The sequence below is a fragment of the Engystomops pustulosus genome, chromosome 3 (assembly GCF_040894005.1).
Source record: "Engystomops pustulosus chromosome 3, aEngPut4.maternal, whole genome shotgun sequence".
Taxonomy (NCBI): domain Eukaryota; kingdom Metazoa; phylum Chordata; class Amphibia; order Anura; family Leptodactylidae; genus Engystomops; species Engystomops pustulosus.
In genome coordinates, this window is record NC_092413.1 from 202,232,156 (window position 1) to 202,249,062 (window position 16,907).

Below are 16,907 nucleotides of genomic sequence, written 5' to 3' on the forward strand. Positions count from 1 at the left end.
TGCATCAAATCAAATGGTAGGTTTCCTTTAAGCAGCAATTCTCCACCGCTATAGAATATGCATCGGCGATCATACTGCGGCAAACACAATCCCGCGCCCGCAGATTATCCGCATATTAAAAATAACAGAGGCAGATGGATAATAACATTTGTCACCGTGCCCGGCCTAGCGCGGCTTCATATCTAGTTAGGAAGGATTACTTAATTGTGAATTAGTATTGACAGGATCATCCCGCTATACAGAGTTCAAAGCGTGCCGGGCTTTAACGCCGAGTTAACTAAGTGAATGAGATTATAAATGATAATGGAGGTGAAAGGCGGCTCACTTAAAGAGGAATCAATTCCGCCTTTATTGTCCTGACTTTGTAACATTACCCGAGCATATGTTCTCGCTGACAGCACAATATTTTGGTTCCTAAACTTCTTGAAGAAGTCGGCGTCGTATCTCTTCTCAGCCGCCTGCGGCCCCCCGAGGATCTCCTTTAGGATAGAGAAGCAGATGTTAGAGAAACCCTTCAGAATATGGTAATGGAGCAGATTATGAATGGAGAATTCTAATCTATTTATCAGCGGCTCAGCACTCGCACCGCGTCCCGAGCAGGAGCCGCCAGGAACGGGGCGATATCATTCCATGCTCGCGGCGGACTTGGTGTATCGTAAGATATGGCTGGTTTATACTTTTATCACGATTAAAATAGGTTCCAATAGCTCATATTTAAATATTCATGTTCTATTTTCTCATAGTTTGCGTCTTTTCTCTAGGATTTTTTTTTAGCCCGGCTGCAGATAAATGAGCTCAGACTGTGAAAAAAAAGCTGTGCCCTGGGCGGAAAGTATGGACCCACACATGTTGTTTTGAGGGTAAGCAGGGACTCCTTATACTGTGATGAAAGGATTCCCAATCACTGTGGTAGGTCTATGACAATCGGGCCAGTGTACAGTCTGTTTTTCAATACACACGCGGTGCCAACGTCATGTATATGTGCTGTAAACACAATGTATAAACGTTGTAAACACAATGTATATGCACTGTAAGATGTATATACGCTGTAAGTATGATGTAAATACACTGTAAAAACTATGTAAACGCACTGGAAACGCTATGAATATGCAACTTGTGAAGCCAATGTGTGAACGCAGCCTTATACAGAAGAGTTGAAAGCCAACTGGAAAAAGTGAATTACAGAGGCTTTCCAAGATGACCAATACGCAAAGGTGTATTTTACGGACCACCTATCATTAGGATGGGCGATCAATATCAGATTGGTAGAGGCTAGATACATGACACCCCGTCTATCAGTGTCAGATAACAGCCTCAGAGTCCACCAAGCATGTCGCAGTATAGTGGCTATACTTGGCATTACAGCTCAACCTATTGACTAAAATGGACTGATTTCCAAACAAGCCATGTGACAAAAGTACATTACATCAAAGGTCTGTAAAGGAAAAGCAGAGCTGCACGAGCACCAAAACTGCTTTAAATAGCTAGATGGTGGGATATAGACGGTGGATGGTCCGAATAAAAACACCTACCTCATATGTTGACAGGCGATCCAGGTAGGTCAATAACTTGAGCCGGCAGCGACATATCTCCTTCTGCTCTAGGGTTAAGCTGTGGGATAAAGATAGGACGTTACTTACATTACTACAGACAGTCAGACTGGGGCAGAATTATTATTACTTTTATTACTGCACATGTGTGCCGCAGCCCTGCAGAGTTGGAGCCATACAAGTCATACATACAGTAAGTGAACACTAGTCATTTATAGATTACACAGAGCACACATCACTGTGCAGAGGGTCATCACAAGGTAGAGCTTGTCAGGTTTATCAACACATGAAGAAACATCCAAAAAAAAATCAACTCACTTATCAAAATCCACCCTCTGCAAGAGTTCTCTACGTCTCAGGTCTTCTCTCTCTTTTCGGCTTTCTGCTTCCTCTTCTGGAGACAAAAAGTCTTCATAGGGGACGTCATCAATGTCCACATCTCCTGGTAATATAAACCTGTACATAAAGACAAAATAAAAATTAGAGGTGGGACTTCAGAGAAAATATACTCTATTATGCCTCTCATCCATACACCTTACAACCCAGTCAGCAGAGCAGCTTTGCTATTAAACAGGTTTTCCCCCTTCCATGATGAATCCATGTTTCACCAATTAAAGTTTAGAGTTTAGCTGGGCTCTCAGTCATCAGTGTCCGGCAGCCTCATAAATTAATAACATGATTCCAGAATTCCTTCTCCATGTTCTACGTAGTGGCCGGATCTGAGAACTTCATCTAAGCTCCTATTCAATTCTCTCCAAAAAAAAAACTCATCGGCTTAGTTCCCAAATGTAAAGAGGAGTGAACAGAGCCTACAGGAGTAAAGATATCCCTTCATCAGGTATTGAGGGCTTATCCAACAAACATTGTTGAATAGTCAATTTAGATGGTGCCCCCCACATCTGATCTGGGGGCGTCCACTGCTTTACTCCTGTAGGTTCCACTTACTCCTCTCCATTTTAGAAGAAAGTAGCGAAAATTAAAAACTGGTGGTAAACGGGTGTTTCGTCCGCCTTTGGTTCTCCACTGACCACAATTTACAAAGGGTTACCTCCTGATACGCTTCCGTTATTAGCCACAAAACAAAAACACGGGCTGCTGCGCTAATTTTCCCGCTATTAGTTTGCCCTTAACAACAACTAGGCACGGCTGTGATTGGCCAGGTGTCTCCACAAGGTGTGCGCCTCGGCAATCACAGCCTTGCGTAAAGTTGCCCGATTGGCTGCTCTGTAGCTCATCAAGCTACTTGTCCAAGTGAGGCACCTAAGGTTCGGTTCCCATCATCTCTAATCACGGGACCTTCATCATCCAATCAGTGGTCTCCGCAAACCACAGGAAGTGACACTTGACCGAGTCAGACGAGCCACCGATTGGCCGAAGCGGAGACCAAAACTACAAGAGAGATGTTTGTACTTTTTGCACCCCCACTAATGTCAACATGGGACTATACATGAGTAGACCACATTAGGTATTGCGTTTGACTGCACACATCACTTGTGTGAGTACAAATGGTGGGTGGAGCATCTGCGCTGGATCGGCAGGTAACTGAACATTTTCTATATCAAATCTGATACACAAAAAGTCTTATCTAGAAATGTCTTCCTGGGGAGGGAGGGGGGGGGGGCACAGCTGAACTTTAAAAAAGAAAAAAAACTAACATAAAAAAGCAAACAAAAATGAAATAATCTATGAATTAAATAAATGGGAAGACTGCAGAACCAGGCATCTGGCTCGCCTTCATCTGGAAAAACGTGCATCAGTTCAGCCTTAAAACCCAAAACCTATAAAGCATAAAAGTCTGTATTTTGGAGCCTCATGGAGATGTAGCATTTGGCTCCTCCACTTAGACACAGGCTATTTCCACTAAAGAGCAGGCGCATATATTATGCATTAAAACCCACACTTTAAGTGGTTATCAAAAAGCAACAGGGGAGCGGCAGAGCTGCTCAGATGATGTTGGGCGAGTGCCCGCTGTAATGATAATACATTGCTCCGAATCAAAGAGCTCAGGAGACGGCATATTATTACACAACATTTTAGTGAAGTGTGCTAATTACCATAACCATCAGATAGGAAAAGGATAATTAGAATGGGCGAGATTGAAGATTGGTAAATGAATTTACGCATGCATTAACATGTTAAGGAATAAGGCACTTCACTGCGCCGTCTTGTGCTCGAGATCATTAATCAGAAGATGGGATTCACCAGTGAACTGCCGGCATTTGTGGAGGAATATGCAAATGGATGGAGAGACGCTGCCGGCCCCGCTCCTCTCCTGAGGTTTCTGACGAGAGCTCACAAAACAAAAACATTAAGTCTCTGCTACATGAAATTATCAGTGTTTTCATACATGGCTGCCAACACTACGCACCTTCCTCCATCTTCACCATTGCCGATCGCAACAAGTGCCTCCAGGTCCGTTCCCTTTAAACCAAACATCAGTAATTCTTTGGCGGCGTCAACGTTCTCAGGGACCCTTTCCAGACATTCATGTAGGACCCAAGACCTCTTCTTAATTTTGCTCTAGAATAAAAATGACAAAGTTAAAATTTGTAACCGTGCGAACATGATATTCTCATCTGGGCATTGACATTTCATTTGATTCAACTGCCATGTGTATGCATTTCATTAATTGGATGTTATTAAAAATTGTCCCTGTGTGGAGATAATTTCCCATAAATGTAGCCATGTTGCCCTTAAAAACTAGATAGCTGTCCTTGGATACGACCATCATTGCTGAAGTTATTGATCAAATAAACAAATAGTTTTTTCATATCAAATGTCTGGGAAGTACTCCATGTCCCACAACCGTCCTGTCGTCTTGATCGCTGAATTCAGGTGGTCAGCTGGGTTTAATAACACATGTGTGGTCGCCACTGCCAGAGTGAAGGGTTGTCGTATCCAAGGACAGCAATCTCATTTGTAAGAGACAAAATGGCAACATTTATGAGAAAATTATCTTCACACAGGTACATTTTTAAAATACTTTCTAACTGAAGAATTGTATATGAAATTAATTAAATGTCCAGATAGGAATACCCCTTTAATAATAGGATACTGAAAATGCAGTATTTAAGACTGAACATATGTGCTTGAGTAAAATAACATTCGTATACTTAAGGGATGAGGAACTTACTGCTTATTTCCCTCCTAAATGCAAAATTTTAAAAAATAAATATACGAATAAAACCATAATCAGAAATGATTTATTTAAGGCTGCATTCACACTAACGCAAGGGGGACGTATATACGGCCGATATACGTCCCCCGTAGAAGGCAATGGGCGCACGGCGCAAATGTACTTATTCTATTGCCGTAGAGCAGTGATGGCGAACCTTTTAGAGACCGAGTGCCCAAGCTATAACCAAAATCCACTTATTTACCGTGAAGTGTCAACATGGCTTTTAAGCAGTAACTTATTGCTACGTATTCTTCTAAATCTTTCAATCGTATCAACTCCTGAGGCCACCAATACAGTTGAAAGAAGGAGGGCAAATTCACACTCTCACTGTAGCTTCTCTCCAGGGTCTCTCTGTACAGGAAGAATGAGGGGTCCAGCAGGGGGACCTCAAAAAGATACTGTAGCCCTGTTTACCTTCTCACTTTTCCTGCAGTTCCAAACAGCCAATGAAGAGTCGCTTTAAAATATCGCTGACAGCAGCTTCTCTTAAGTTGCCTGGGACTGCAGGAAGATTTGGTGGATTTGTTCCTGTCTGGTGAACTCTGTCCTGGGGTGACAACCTGAGTGCCCTCAGAAATGGCAGGCTCGGGGGCGTGGCCTGATGCCGACCTAGGAGGACGTGCACCGCGGAGCTCCCGGGACCTGGCACCCTATCACCCTTCCCAGGCAGCCATCCTTACCTGTACCCCCTCCAGTCTGCTCCCCGGTGCCGCGGGTACTTGCCCCCATACTCCGGTGGCGGTATCGCGGCGGTCACCGGCTCCGTGCGGTCTCCTCCAGCACTTCAGCTCCTGCGGCCTCCCACGTGTCCCGCGCGGCGGCGGGACCATAGCCGCCCGACATCGCGGCTGTACACCGGAGAGGTGTTGAATACCGGGGGAGGGAACCCCCCCCCCGTGCTGTGCCGCCGACCCGCTGTGCTGCTGACCTGCCCTGTCGGGGGATCGTGGCAGCGCTCCAGCCAGCCCTGTATCCGGCCGGAGGCGCCATCTTGCTGGACTCCCCTGCGCTGCCTGAGGCCTAGGCGCGCAGGGTTAACCCTGTCACTGCCGGACTGCAGCCAGGAATAAGGTAGGGAAGTAATTCCCCTGCTGCTGCCCTCCTCTCACCTGGGGACTCCAAGCTGTGCAGCCCACCATACTCCCAGTGATCCCCTGCTCCTGGGTTTTGTTTTATATTAACCCTTGCAGTGCCGCTGCAATACTCCACGTGGGTTTGGACTGTATCTCTGCTAATTACTGGACGCTAGGCTCCTCGATTGTTTATCACTGGCCCCCCTGTCCAGACGCCATGGGTAACCGGTGGAGGACGGCTAAATTGCACAAAGCAGCGTCCGGGGTGTCTGCGCCTCCATCGGATGATGAATCCATCCATGAAGATCCTCCATTCCAGTCCCTGGAACCCCTGGATGCGCAGGAATGCTCCACATCACAAGCCGTTCTTGCACAGATACAGTCAAACGCTGCCAAAAAGTTGGGGAGATTCTCCCGCACACAGCCCTGCTCTCCTCAGGGGTCCCCAAACTCCTCTCCCTCCCTCTTTGAAGGCTCCCAGAGCCCGCCGCAGCTTGTAAGCTATGAAGAGGGCGCTGATCCGCCTGACGTGGCCACTGAACTGGACCGCAAATTTGCAGAGGTGCTGGCGGCCATTAATGGGTGCCAATCCAAACTGGTTACCAAGGTGGATGAGCTGCGACAGGACTTTGTTCTTTTAAGACACGATGTTCACAAAGCCAAAGAGCGAATAACAGAAACTGAACGCAGAATATCTGAAGTGGAGGATGTCCAGAGGCCTATGCCGACACAGATCAGAGAGCTTCAGCGCCAAATGTCTGCTTCCATCGACAGAGCTGATGATCTCGAAAACCGCCTGCGACGGAACAACGTCAGAGTGGTTGGCCTCCCCGAAAAAGTGGAGGGGTCTGACCCGGTATCCTTTTTTGAAAATTGGCTCAAAAATATGCTTCCTGCAGATACCTTCTCCCCGTTCTTCACAGTAGAAAGGGCCCATCGTGTGCCATTCCGCCCTGGCCCCCCAGGGGGCAATCCAAGACCCTTCCTGGCCCGGCTGCTGCACTTTAGGGACAGGGACTCTATCCTCAGGGCTGTCCGTACCAAGGGAGAAATTCTCTATGCCAACAGCAGAGTGTCCTTCTACCCTGATTTCTCTGCATCCGTCAGGAAACAGCGAGCACAATTCACCGAGGTCCGTGCCCGTCTACGTGACAAGGGGTATAAATACTCCATGATGTACCCTGCCAAGCTCCGAATAGTGGATGGTCAGAAGACTCGATTCTTCACTTGCCCAACCGAAGCACTTCACTGGGCTGATGCAGCTCCACGGGCTCCAGCTGCAAGGCCCGCACCTCCTGAGTGACTGGACTCACATATCCTTTTGTCTGATGTGCAATGACTGTGCTGGACTTGGTCCTGAGTGGTTATCCAGGGGTCCCAAATCACTGTTACAGTATTCTAATATTTGTTTACACTTTACGTGCCTCACAAATGTACCCTGTGATTGATTTGCGCTTTCTTCTTGGTCATCTTGACCAGTGCGCCATTTATGGCACTCCATTCTCTCCCTCCCTCCCCCCCCCTTCCCACCTCCCCCCACCATTACCTCCCCCTACCATTAACTCCTTGCGTCTTCCTCCTTCCCCCCCCCCTCCCCTATCTCCTCTTGGTTCTCTCTAAATATGGCTGCCTAATAACCTCCTGATCATCTATTCATTAAGGGTTGAAGGTCCCGGGACAAATGGTGTAGGTTTGTCTTGAGTTAGGGACCACTGTTCTACTATTTGACTGTTAGTGGGTATAGGTCTACACTTCTGCTGTTAGGGTGTTAGACAGGGGGTTTGTATTCTTGGGATTGTTAGTTCAGTTCTGTTATATTTGTTATGCTCACTGTTGTCTGTCTGTCTATGTCTTTGTGGTATGAAAGGATGAATGCTTGGTTGCTCACGTCTCCTCCCCCACACCCCTTTCCCTTCCGCTAAGATGTCTTCACTTAAGGTAATGAGCTGGAATGTGAGGGGACTTAACTCCAAATTCAAGAGGGCTCTGATGTTAGATGTCATTAAGCGTCAGGCCCCCCATATTGTATGTATCCAAGAGACACACCTTACGGGTCAGAAGGTCCTCTCCCTGAAGCGGGCCTGGGTGGCTAGAGGTTACCATTCCTCCTACTCTGTCTACGCCAGGGGAGTATCCATACTCATATCCAAAGCGCTTCCCATAGAGGTCATACAGGTAGCACCGGATCACTTTGGCCGTTATGTAGTCATACATTGTGCCTTGTGGGGCTTTACCTTTACTATTGCGTCTATTTATGTCCCACCTCCCTTTGATCCAGCAGTATTGCATCTAATATCCAGTAAGCTGGCTGCTATGCCTCCAAGCCCGTTACTCTGTATTGGTGACTTCAATGCAGTCCCTAACCCCTCCTTGGATCGTACAAGTGGTCTTGACACAGGCTCGGCCCGTCTGAACGAGTGGCTCACCTCTCTAGACCTCGCCGATGTTTGGCGTAGTAAACACCCTCAAGAGAGAGAATATTCATTTTATTCCTCTGTTCATAAGAGCTTCTCTCGGATTGATCTGGCCTTTGTCTCCCCTGATATGATGCAGCACGTTGACCAGATATCCTATTGCCCGCGCAGTGCGTCAGACCACTCCGCCTTGTTCATTAGTCTCCTTATAGGCCCCCCCAGCGACTCCCGCTTATGGCGCCTGCACCCGGCTTGGCTCCTGTCCCCAGCGGTCCAGAGTACTGTTAGGGCAGCGCACAGCGAGTTCTGGGATGTACACTCAACCCATCCTGATCCTCTTCTAGTCTGGGACTCGTACAAGTCCTCGGTGCGGGGGGCATTCATGTCGGGGGTAGCTGGCCATAGGAAGTCCTTAAATGCCCAGGAGGAAAGGCTGACGGCTGTACTGGTGACTGCAGAAAAGGATTATCTAGAGAAACCTACTCCGGGGAATAAAAAGACTTGGGCTCAGGCGCAGAGGAACCATCTAGCTGTAGTGAAGGAGCGCACCAGCAAACGCCTGCTAGCCAGGGAAGCGTCCATCTTTGAATTTGGAGATAAAAACGGGAAGCTGCTTGCGTATTTATCGCGGGCTGAACGCCCCTGTGCTTCCGTTCCCTCTATTATTGATGGTAACGGAGCATTGATCACAGAACCCCGGGCCATTAACATGGTATTTCATGAATACTATTCTCTTTACAGCTCCAGATTGTCCGCCTCTTCCGTCGAGATCTCCGGATTCCTTGACAGTCTTCCACTTTGGAGGCTCACACAGGCACAGTCATCGGAGCTTGATGCTCCGCTCTCGGCAGAGGAGGTGGAACTGGCCATCCAATCGTTGCCCCCCGGTAAGACACCTGGACTTGATGGGCTGGGAGGTGAGTGGTATAGGGATAACTGTGAGACTCTGGTCCCCCTTCTCCTCAGCCTGTACTCCGATGCGCTTGATAGTGGTTCCCTCCCCGATTCCATGCGAGAGGCCCTTATTGTAGTTCTTCCTAAGCCTGGCAAGGATCCCCTGCTTCCTGACTCATACCGCCCAATTTCCCTCCTAAACTCAGATGTTAAAATACTAGCAAAAATTCTGGCAACAAGGCTTAACAAAGTAATACTATCATTGGTTCACCCGGACCAGACAGGCTTTATGCCTGGGAGGGGAACTGACATAAATATACAAAGACTACACCTGAACATAGCAGAGGCAGAGCGGTCTCCAGACCCTGGGTTTATATTATCCTTAGACAATTGTAAGGCGTTTGATTCTGTGGAGTGGCCCTATTTGTGGACCCTTTTGCCTAGAATGGGTTTTGGCCCTCGATTTACAGCATTGGTTAAGCTACTGTATAACGATCCCAAGGCTAGGGTGCGGACTAATCTTAACATCTCACCTACTCTCCCTATGGCTAGGGGCACTAGACAGGGTTGCCCACTATCTCCCCTCCTCTTCGCACTCGCCATTGAGCCCCTTGCTGTGGCGATCCGCCACTCTGAGGGCATTAAGGGCATAACTAGAGGTACTATTATTGAAAAGGTATCTCTCTATGCTGATGATACACTTGTATACCTTGGGGATGTGGGCCCCTCTCTGGAATCCCTTCTGGCCCTGATAGAACGTTATGGGGGGTTCTCAGGCCTTCGGGTTAACTGGGACAAATCGGCCCTCTTTCCCTTATCTGATGTAGGGGTACACTCCCTCCCCGTCCCAGTCCGGGTGGTGTCCACCTTTAAATATCTGGGAGTCCAGGTGTCACGCAAGGTCCAGGCATTTACGGAGTTAAACATTACACCCCTGATAGCTGCAACGGAATCGCGCCTAAAAGCCTGGTCCACTCTCCCCTTGTCTTTGTACGGGCGTATTAATATATTTAAAATGATTTTTCTCCCAAAATTTCTATACCTTTTCCATGCCTGCCCTATACTACTTCCTAAGAGTCTGTTTAAACGCTTGGACGGCATTCTCAGGTCCTTCTACTGGCAGAGTAGCGCCCCGCGATTCAGTCTAGCGCTGCTTCAGGCTCCCAAGTCTAGGGGTGGACTGGCTGCCCCGGATCTGTATCTTTATTACCTGGCTTCCCAGCTAGTATATGCCCAGTGGTGGATAGATATAGACATGGGTAATGCAGCTACTGCATTGGCTGGTGCCCTGGTGGGTTCCTATGAGGCCCTTACAAACCTGCTGTACAGATACAAGTCCCCATCTGATACCCCACTTCCCCTACGTACGGTAGCGGTGTGCTGGCGTAGGGCACAATCCCTGGTAGAACCGAGCAGCTCTCCCCCTCTCTCGCCTAGGACTCCATTGTGGCTCAATCCGTGGCTCTCTCACTTCCTCTCCCTCCCAGGCTGGACAATGTGGGGGGCAGCGGGGGTGAAATTTGTAGGCCAGCTCTTATCCCCGGAAGCAGAGTTACTCAGCTTTAACGAGATAAGGGAGAGACATACTGTACCCAATACGGCCAGCTTCCATTACACGCAACTGCGACACGCATTCAAAGCCCAATTCGGCTCCTTCAGCCTGACAGTGAAATTCTCCAAACTAGAGACTCTGATGAGTACCCCGGACCTCCCTAAGCCACTCACTCAGTGCTATGCTCTCCTACAAGAGCAAAAGTCCAGACCGTTTGATAGAGCCTGTGAACGCTGGAGACAGGATATCCCTGACCTGTCAGATGATGACTGGAGGGAGGTCGAACTGTCCTACTTCACATCTGTTGTGAGTGCGAGGGACTTCCTGATCCAATCTAAATTCCTCCATCGAGTTTACTTCACCCCTGCTAGACTATTTCGCATGGGAGCAATGCCTAATGATCTTTGCTTTCGCTGTCAGGCTGAAGTCGGATCCTTCCTGCATTGTGTCTGGTCCTGCCCTAGGGTCCATGTCTTCTGGTCCGAAGTGCTGGAGTTCCTTAATTTACACTTTGATTTCCCACGCTTACTATCTCCCTCTGTATGTCTCCTCGGCGTCATAAACGAAGTTGTCAATGGCCACTATGACAAAATTTTCTTTAGGTTTGTCCTATACTACGCCCGAAAAGTGGTGGTGATGACCTGGAAGGACCAGGAGCCCCCTCCATTAAAAAGATGGATACTACTCATTAATAGTGTCATTCCCCACTACCGGTCCCTGTATACCAACAGGAAGTGTCCCCAGAAGTTTGACCGCATCTGGTCCAGATGGTGCGCGACTCCCCATACAGCCTTATAATCACATGTGATTTATATTCCTCTCCATGATGAAGGAGACTGAGCGTGCTGGTATGTGTGTGTGTGTGACTGATTGTCCCTGTGTCAATAGTTATTTGTGTTGTATCAAGATGTCTGGCTGCAGTATCCTGCTGTTATCTACTATGTAATATCCCTCAGGTAGTTTTGAAACGCAGTAAGAACCTGACTGTTACCATGGCTGTTGTATAATAATCCTGTATTGGGGGGAAGGAAATATGTGACAGACAATCTTGATTTCTGGTTTTGTTTATTATGTTTGTATAAAAATTCAAAAACTGCAAAAATAAATACTTTTAAAAAAAAAAAAAAGAAATGGCAGGCTCATAACTTGCTTATTGGGGGTCTCAGTGGTGGACTCCCACAGAACTCAAGAAGGGGTGTCTACTGTACCCCAATTGAATGCAGCCACTATTATGGCCTCTACACCACTGATGGAATAGTCAGGTACTCGGCTGTATCCACCAGGGCCATAGAAATTATGAGAACAGGAGAGCAGTACAACGGCCTGGGACCCTTGCCATCAGCAAGTGACAACTTATTGTTACCAGATAGATAATTACATGTTATTTTTTATAGAGTCTCATATTTTGTCTTCTTCTCAGTTGGTATTACAGTTGGGTTTCTATCTACGTGATGGATGAAGAACACGGTATACGACATGTAAAGTGGGCAGCAGGCCGTGGGGATGAATATTGTCCTCTAATCTACTCTGAATCAAGGCAATTTATAAACCTATTATGTCCTCCTGATATGTAGAAGCTAATTATGCTCCCATTATCACCTTGTAATAAATAAGAAGAAATGTATGCAGAAGAGCAAAAATACATTTATTGAAATTAATTCGGCACAAGGTCAAACCAGAAGAGAAAAAGTGTAACCTGGGAGTAAACAAAAAGCAAAACCTTAACAAAATAGAACGTATAAAAAGAGAAACATAATAATGAAGGTTTATATAACAACAGTCTAAAATCCATCGACACAATCTCCATACAGAGAGACATGTAACCAGCTCATTCAGTAATCCCCATAAGAAACCAACCATCTGTTAGAGTAATAAAAAGTACATTGATAGTGTGATAAACATCTGCAACAGTTTTGTATGTAACAGCACAATAAAGACGGATTTTTTACTTAATTTGGCACTCAAGCACTGACGGCATGGGGTCCGCTCCAGGAGCTTTTGTCAAGAGTCACCGCTTAAAGGGATTATTCCAAGTTTAGAACTTATCCCCTATCCCAGGATAGAGGATAACAAGGTCATAGGTAATAGTCCAACTGCTGGGCTGCCCAATTATCCCAAGAAGCGGACCCTCCCCAATCCAGAGAACGGGGATCTCGACTATGCACCCTGCTGCTCCATTCACTTTGTGAGTGCCGGAAATAGCCACCTATTTCCAGCAGTCCCATACAATAGAGCAGCAGGCCTCATGCCGATTCGTGAATGGATTCCCTATATTCCGGGATGAGTGTGGGGGGGGGCTGGTCCGTGTGTTCATTGGAGGTCCCAGCAAACTGACCGTCACTGACCACCTATGAATAAGGAATAGCTTCTAAACTTTGGACAGTTCTTAAAAACCCAATCCATAATCTCACCTGCCGTCAGACCACTGGGACTGAATAAATCAGGAAAAAGTGGGTTTTGTTCCAACTAATCCAAGTATTCATCATGTTGTTTAATGCACTGCCTAGAATTCCCATTGTTTTCCATCATGTATTCCTTTTATCATTGTCGCTTGTTATTTTTCGTTGCGGATTTTCTCTCTACATTGGTGGATGGCTTCTCAACTGCAGGGTGAATCTAATCTGGTGTGATCACAGGCAACCAATGTATATCTATGCGGAGAGTAGCGTGGACAGCAGCACGACGATCCTCCACAGAGCGCAGAAACTCTCATCACAGTAACTAATGATAATTATACAGGTTTCTGTAACACTGACATAAGTAAGGAGGTCACAGTCTCCGTGACTGTATACACCACTTTGTATACTTTCTAAGCTTATTAAGGTTCTATCTCATGTTTTATGTTGAGGCATCATGGGAATGATAAACAGAAATTTGAGGTTACATGGGAAAAAGCACTGTACTGTATATACAGTGGGAATGGAAAGTATTCAGACCCCTTTACATTTTCCACTCTTTATATCATTGCAGCCAATGAGCCAATTGCTTGTTGATGTACACTCTGCATCAATTTTGACAGTAAAAAACTGAAATGTAAATATTTTTGCTATTTTATTAAACAATACAAACTGAATATCACATGGTCATAAGCATTCAGACCCTTTGCTGTGACATTCCTATTTAGCTCACATGCTTCACATTTCCTTCTGATTCACATTGAGATGGTTCTACTCCTTCATTGGAGTCCAGCTGTGTTTATTTAAACTGAATGGACTTAATCAGGAAAGGAACACAGGTCTATACAGGACCTCACAGCTCACATGAGAATCATGAGGCCTGCGGAACTGCCCAAGGAGCAGATCTGGCTACAAAAAAAAAAGGTTACAAAAATATTTCCTCAGCATTCAAGATTCCTAAGAATACATCGGCCTAAATAATCTTTAAATGGAAGAGTTTTGGATGAACTACACTCCTCCTCAACGTGGTTGCCAGTCAAACTAAGCAATTGTGGGAGAAGAGCCTTGGAGAGAGAGGTAAAGAAGAATCCCCAGATCACTGTGGCTGAGCTCCAGAGATGCAGTAGGGAGATGGGAGAAAGTTCCATAAAGTCACCTCCAGCAGTCGGGGCTTTATGGCGGAGTCTGCCGACAGAAGACTGTCCTCAGTTCAAGACATAGGAAAGCCGAATACAGTGTGCAAAACACACGAAGGAAAAGCAGACTATGAGAAATAGTCTTCATCAGACCAGAGAATCTTAACTTTTTAGTGTTATTTCCAAGCGGTTTGTATGGAGAAAACCGGGTGCAGTTTATCACCTGTCAAATACAATCTCAGCAGTCACATGGTGGTTGTAGCATCAGGCTATGGGCCAGGGACAGGACCACTATTTAAAAATTAAAGGAAAGATGAATGCGGCCAAGTACAGAGATATCCTGGATGATAACCTCTTCCAAAGTGTTCTGGGCCTCAGACTGGGCTGAAGGTTCACCTTCCAACACGACACCGACCCTAAGCACACAGCTAAAATAACACAGCAGAGGTTTCAGAACATCTCTGTGACCATTCCTGACCGGCCCATCCAGAGCCCGGACCTAAACCCAAATGGAGCATCTCTGGAGAGACTAGAAAATGGCTTTCACCAACATTCACCATCCAACCTGAGGGACCTGGAGAGGATCTGCAAGGAAGAGACAGTGATCCCCAAATCCAGGGGGGGGTGTGCTCCATCTTCCCAAGAAGACTCCTGGCTGTACCAGCTCCAAAGCTGCTTCTACTCAACATTATCAGTACTTTTTGTTACAAAAATTAGCAAAAATACCTACATTTCTATTTTTGTGTCAAGATGGGAGCAGAGTGTACATTAAGAAGTAGTAGGAAAAAAAAACACTTAAAGGGCCTGAATTCTTTCTGTACCCAATGTATAACAGAACAAAAAGAAAATATGCAGGCCTCAAAACCACTGCTTCCATATAATTGTAATGAGATTCACAAGAAAGCTAATGAATTAATGGAGAGGCTTTGATGTAATCAGATGTGATTAGGGATCTTCATCAGGATTTATACATTTACGGTACTTATTGTGTGAAACTTCGGTCGGTGCAGACATGTACGTCAGCCGAGGATAATGATTTGATGGCGCTTATACAAGGAATTGGCTGCACAAAAATGGTACAGAACATCATCCGTCCATGTACTGATTGTAGAGCATTAAAAACCAGACAATGGGAATGCAAAAGATTATTTAGATTTTGTAGTGGGAACACTGACGCATGTGAATGAAAAGGAGTGGACTGACAGTCGAGTTCTTGTTCAGCCGGACATAAAAACGGATTGATGGCCAAACCCCCCAAACTGAGGCTCCTAGCAACTGGCCACAGCTATACAACCAGCCCACCCATGCCCCAAGTATATAGCCAGCTAGTCCCTGCTCCCAGTATATTGCCAGCCCCCTGTCCCCCAGTATATAGCCAGCTCCCTGTCCCCCAGTATACAGCCAGCTAGCACCAGGGTCCAGTATACAGCCAGCTAGCCCTTTCCCTCTAGTATTTAGCCTGACAGCCGCTTCCCCCTAGCCTACAGCCAGCAGCCCCTGAGCCCAGTATATAGCCAGCAGCCCCTGACCACTGTTTATAACAATTCAGCCCCAGTATAGCCTGCAGCCCCTACTCCCACTATATAGCCATTCATCCCCAGTATATAGCCCGCAACCCATGCCTCCACTATATAGCCATGTAGCCCCAGTATATAGCCTGCAGTCCCTGCTTCCACTATATAGCAATTCAGCCCCAGTATATAGCCTGCAGCACTTGCCTCCACTACATATCCATTCAGCCCCAGTATATATAGCCAACAGCCCCTGACCACTGTTTATAACAATTCAGCCCCAGTATATAGCCTGCAACCCCTGCTCCCACTATATAGCCATTCAGCCCCAGTATATAGCCCGCAACCCATGCCTCCACTATATAGCCATGCAGCCCCAGTATATAGCCTGCAGTCCCTGCTTCCACTATATAGCCATTCAGACCCAGTATATAGCCTGCAGCACCTGCCTCCACTACATATCCATTCAGCCCCAGTATATAGCCTGCAGACCTTGCCCCCACTATATAGCCATTCAGAACCCAGTATATAGCCTGCAGACCTTGCCCCCACTATATAGCCATTCAGACCCAGTATATAGCCTGCAGACCTTTCCCCCACTATATAACCATTCAGCCCCAGTATATAGCCTGCAGCCCCTGCCCCCTCTATATAACCATTCAGCCCCAGTATATAGCCTGCAGACCCTGCCCCCACTTTATAGCCATTTAGCCATAGTATATATCCTGCAAACCCTGCCCCCACTATGTAACCATTAAGCACCAGTATATAGGGTCAGAGGCTAGAGTAAGCGCTTTGAAGGCCGAAATGGCCCGTTGACTAGCCGCATGTCGGCGTCCTGTACTGTCCGTGCACCCATTAAAGTGTTGAAGAGTTACTCAGGTGAGTGCCGCTTCAATTCTCCATTTACTCCAAGTATTTAGCCTTCCAGCTCCCTGCCCAAGGTATGCCCAGCCTATAAGAAAAAAAACAAACACTGTATATTAGAGGAACTTACCAAGTAGTCCTGGATTGTAGCAACGTTAACGGCTGATTTCCTCCACTGCCTCTGATACACCAGGTCAGTGTCCAGTCCATATGCATGCGCCAAGGATAAAGCCTCTCCATATTCTTCATTATCGATCTGCATCAAAAATAACATTATTTAATATTTTATTCTAATTATTCAACAGAAAAAGAATATAAAATGCTTCTCTATATAAC

At 46.6% G+C, this 16,907-nt stretch overlaps 1 protein-coding gene across 3 annotated transcripts in view; it reads right to left on the reverse strand.

The window, feature by feature from the left end:
* The window catches only part of NBAS (NBAS subunit of NRZ tethering complex), a 415,971-nt gene that overhangs the window by 319,928 nt on the left and 79,136 nt on the right, over positions 1-16,907 (reverse strand). For all 3 annotated transcript variants that reach the window (XM_072143606.1, XM_072143607.1, XM_072143605.1), the window contains exons 16-20: positions 16,702-16,827; positions 3,919-4,070; positions 1,869-2,006; positions 1,533-1,611; positions 375-479 (exon numbers count right to left, since the gene is read on the reverse strand). In XM_072143606.1, coding sequence (XP_071999707.1) covers positions 375-479; positions 1,533-1,611; positions 1,869-2,006; positions 3,919-4,070; positions 16,702-16,827 — 600 coding nt within the window. The remainder of the gene's footprint in view (positions 1-374; positions 480-1,532; positions 1,612-1,868; positions 2,007-3,918; positions 4,071-16,701; positions 16,828-16,907) is intronic.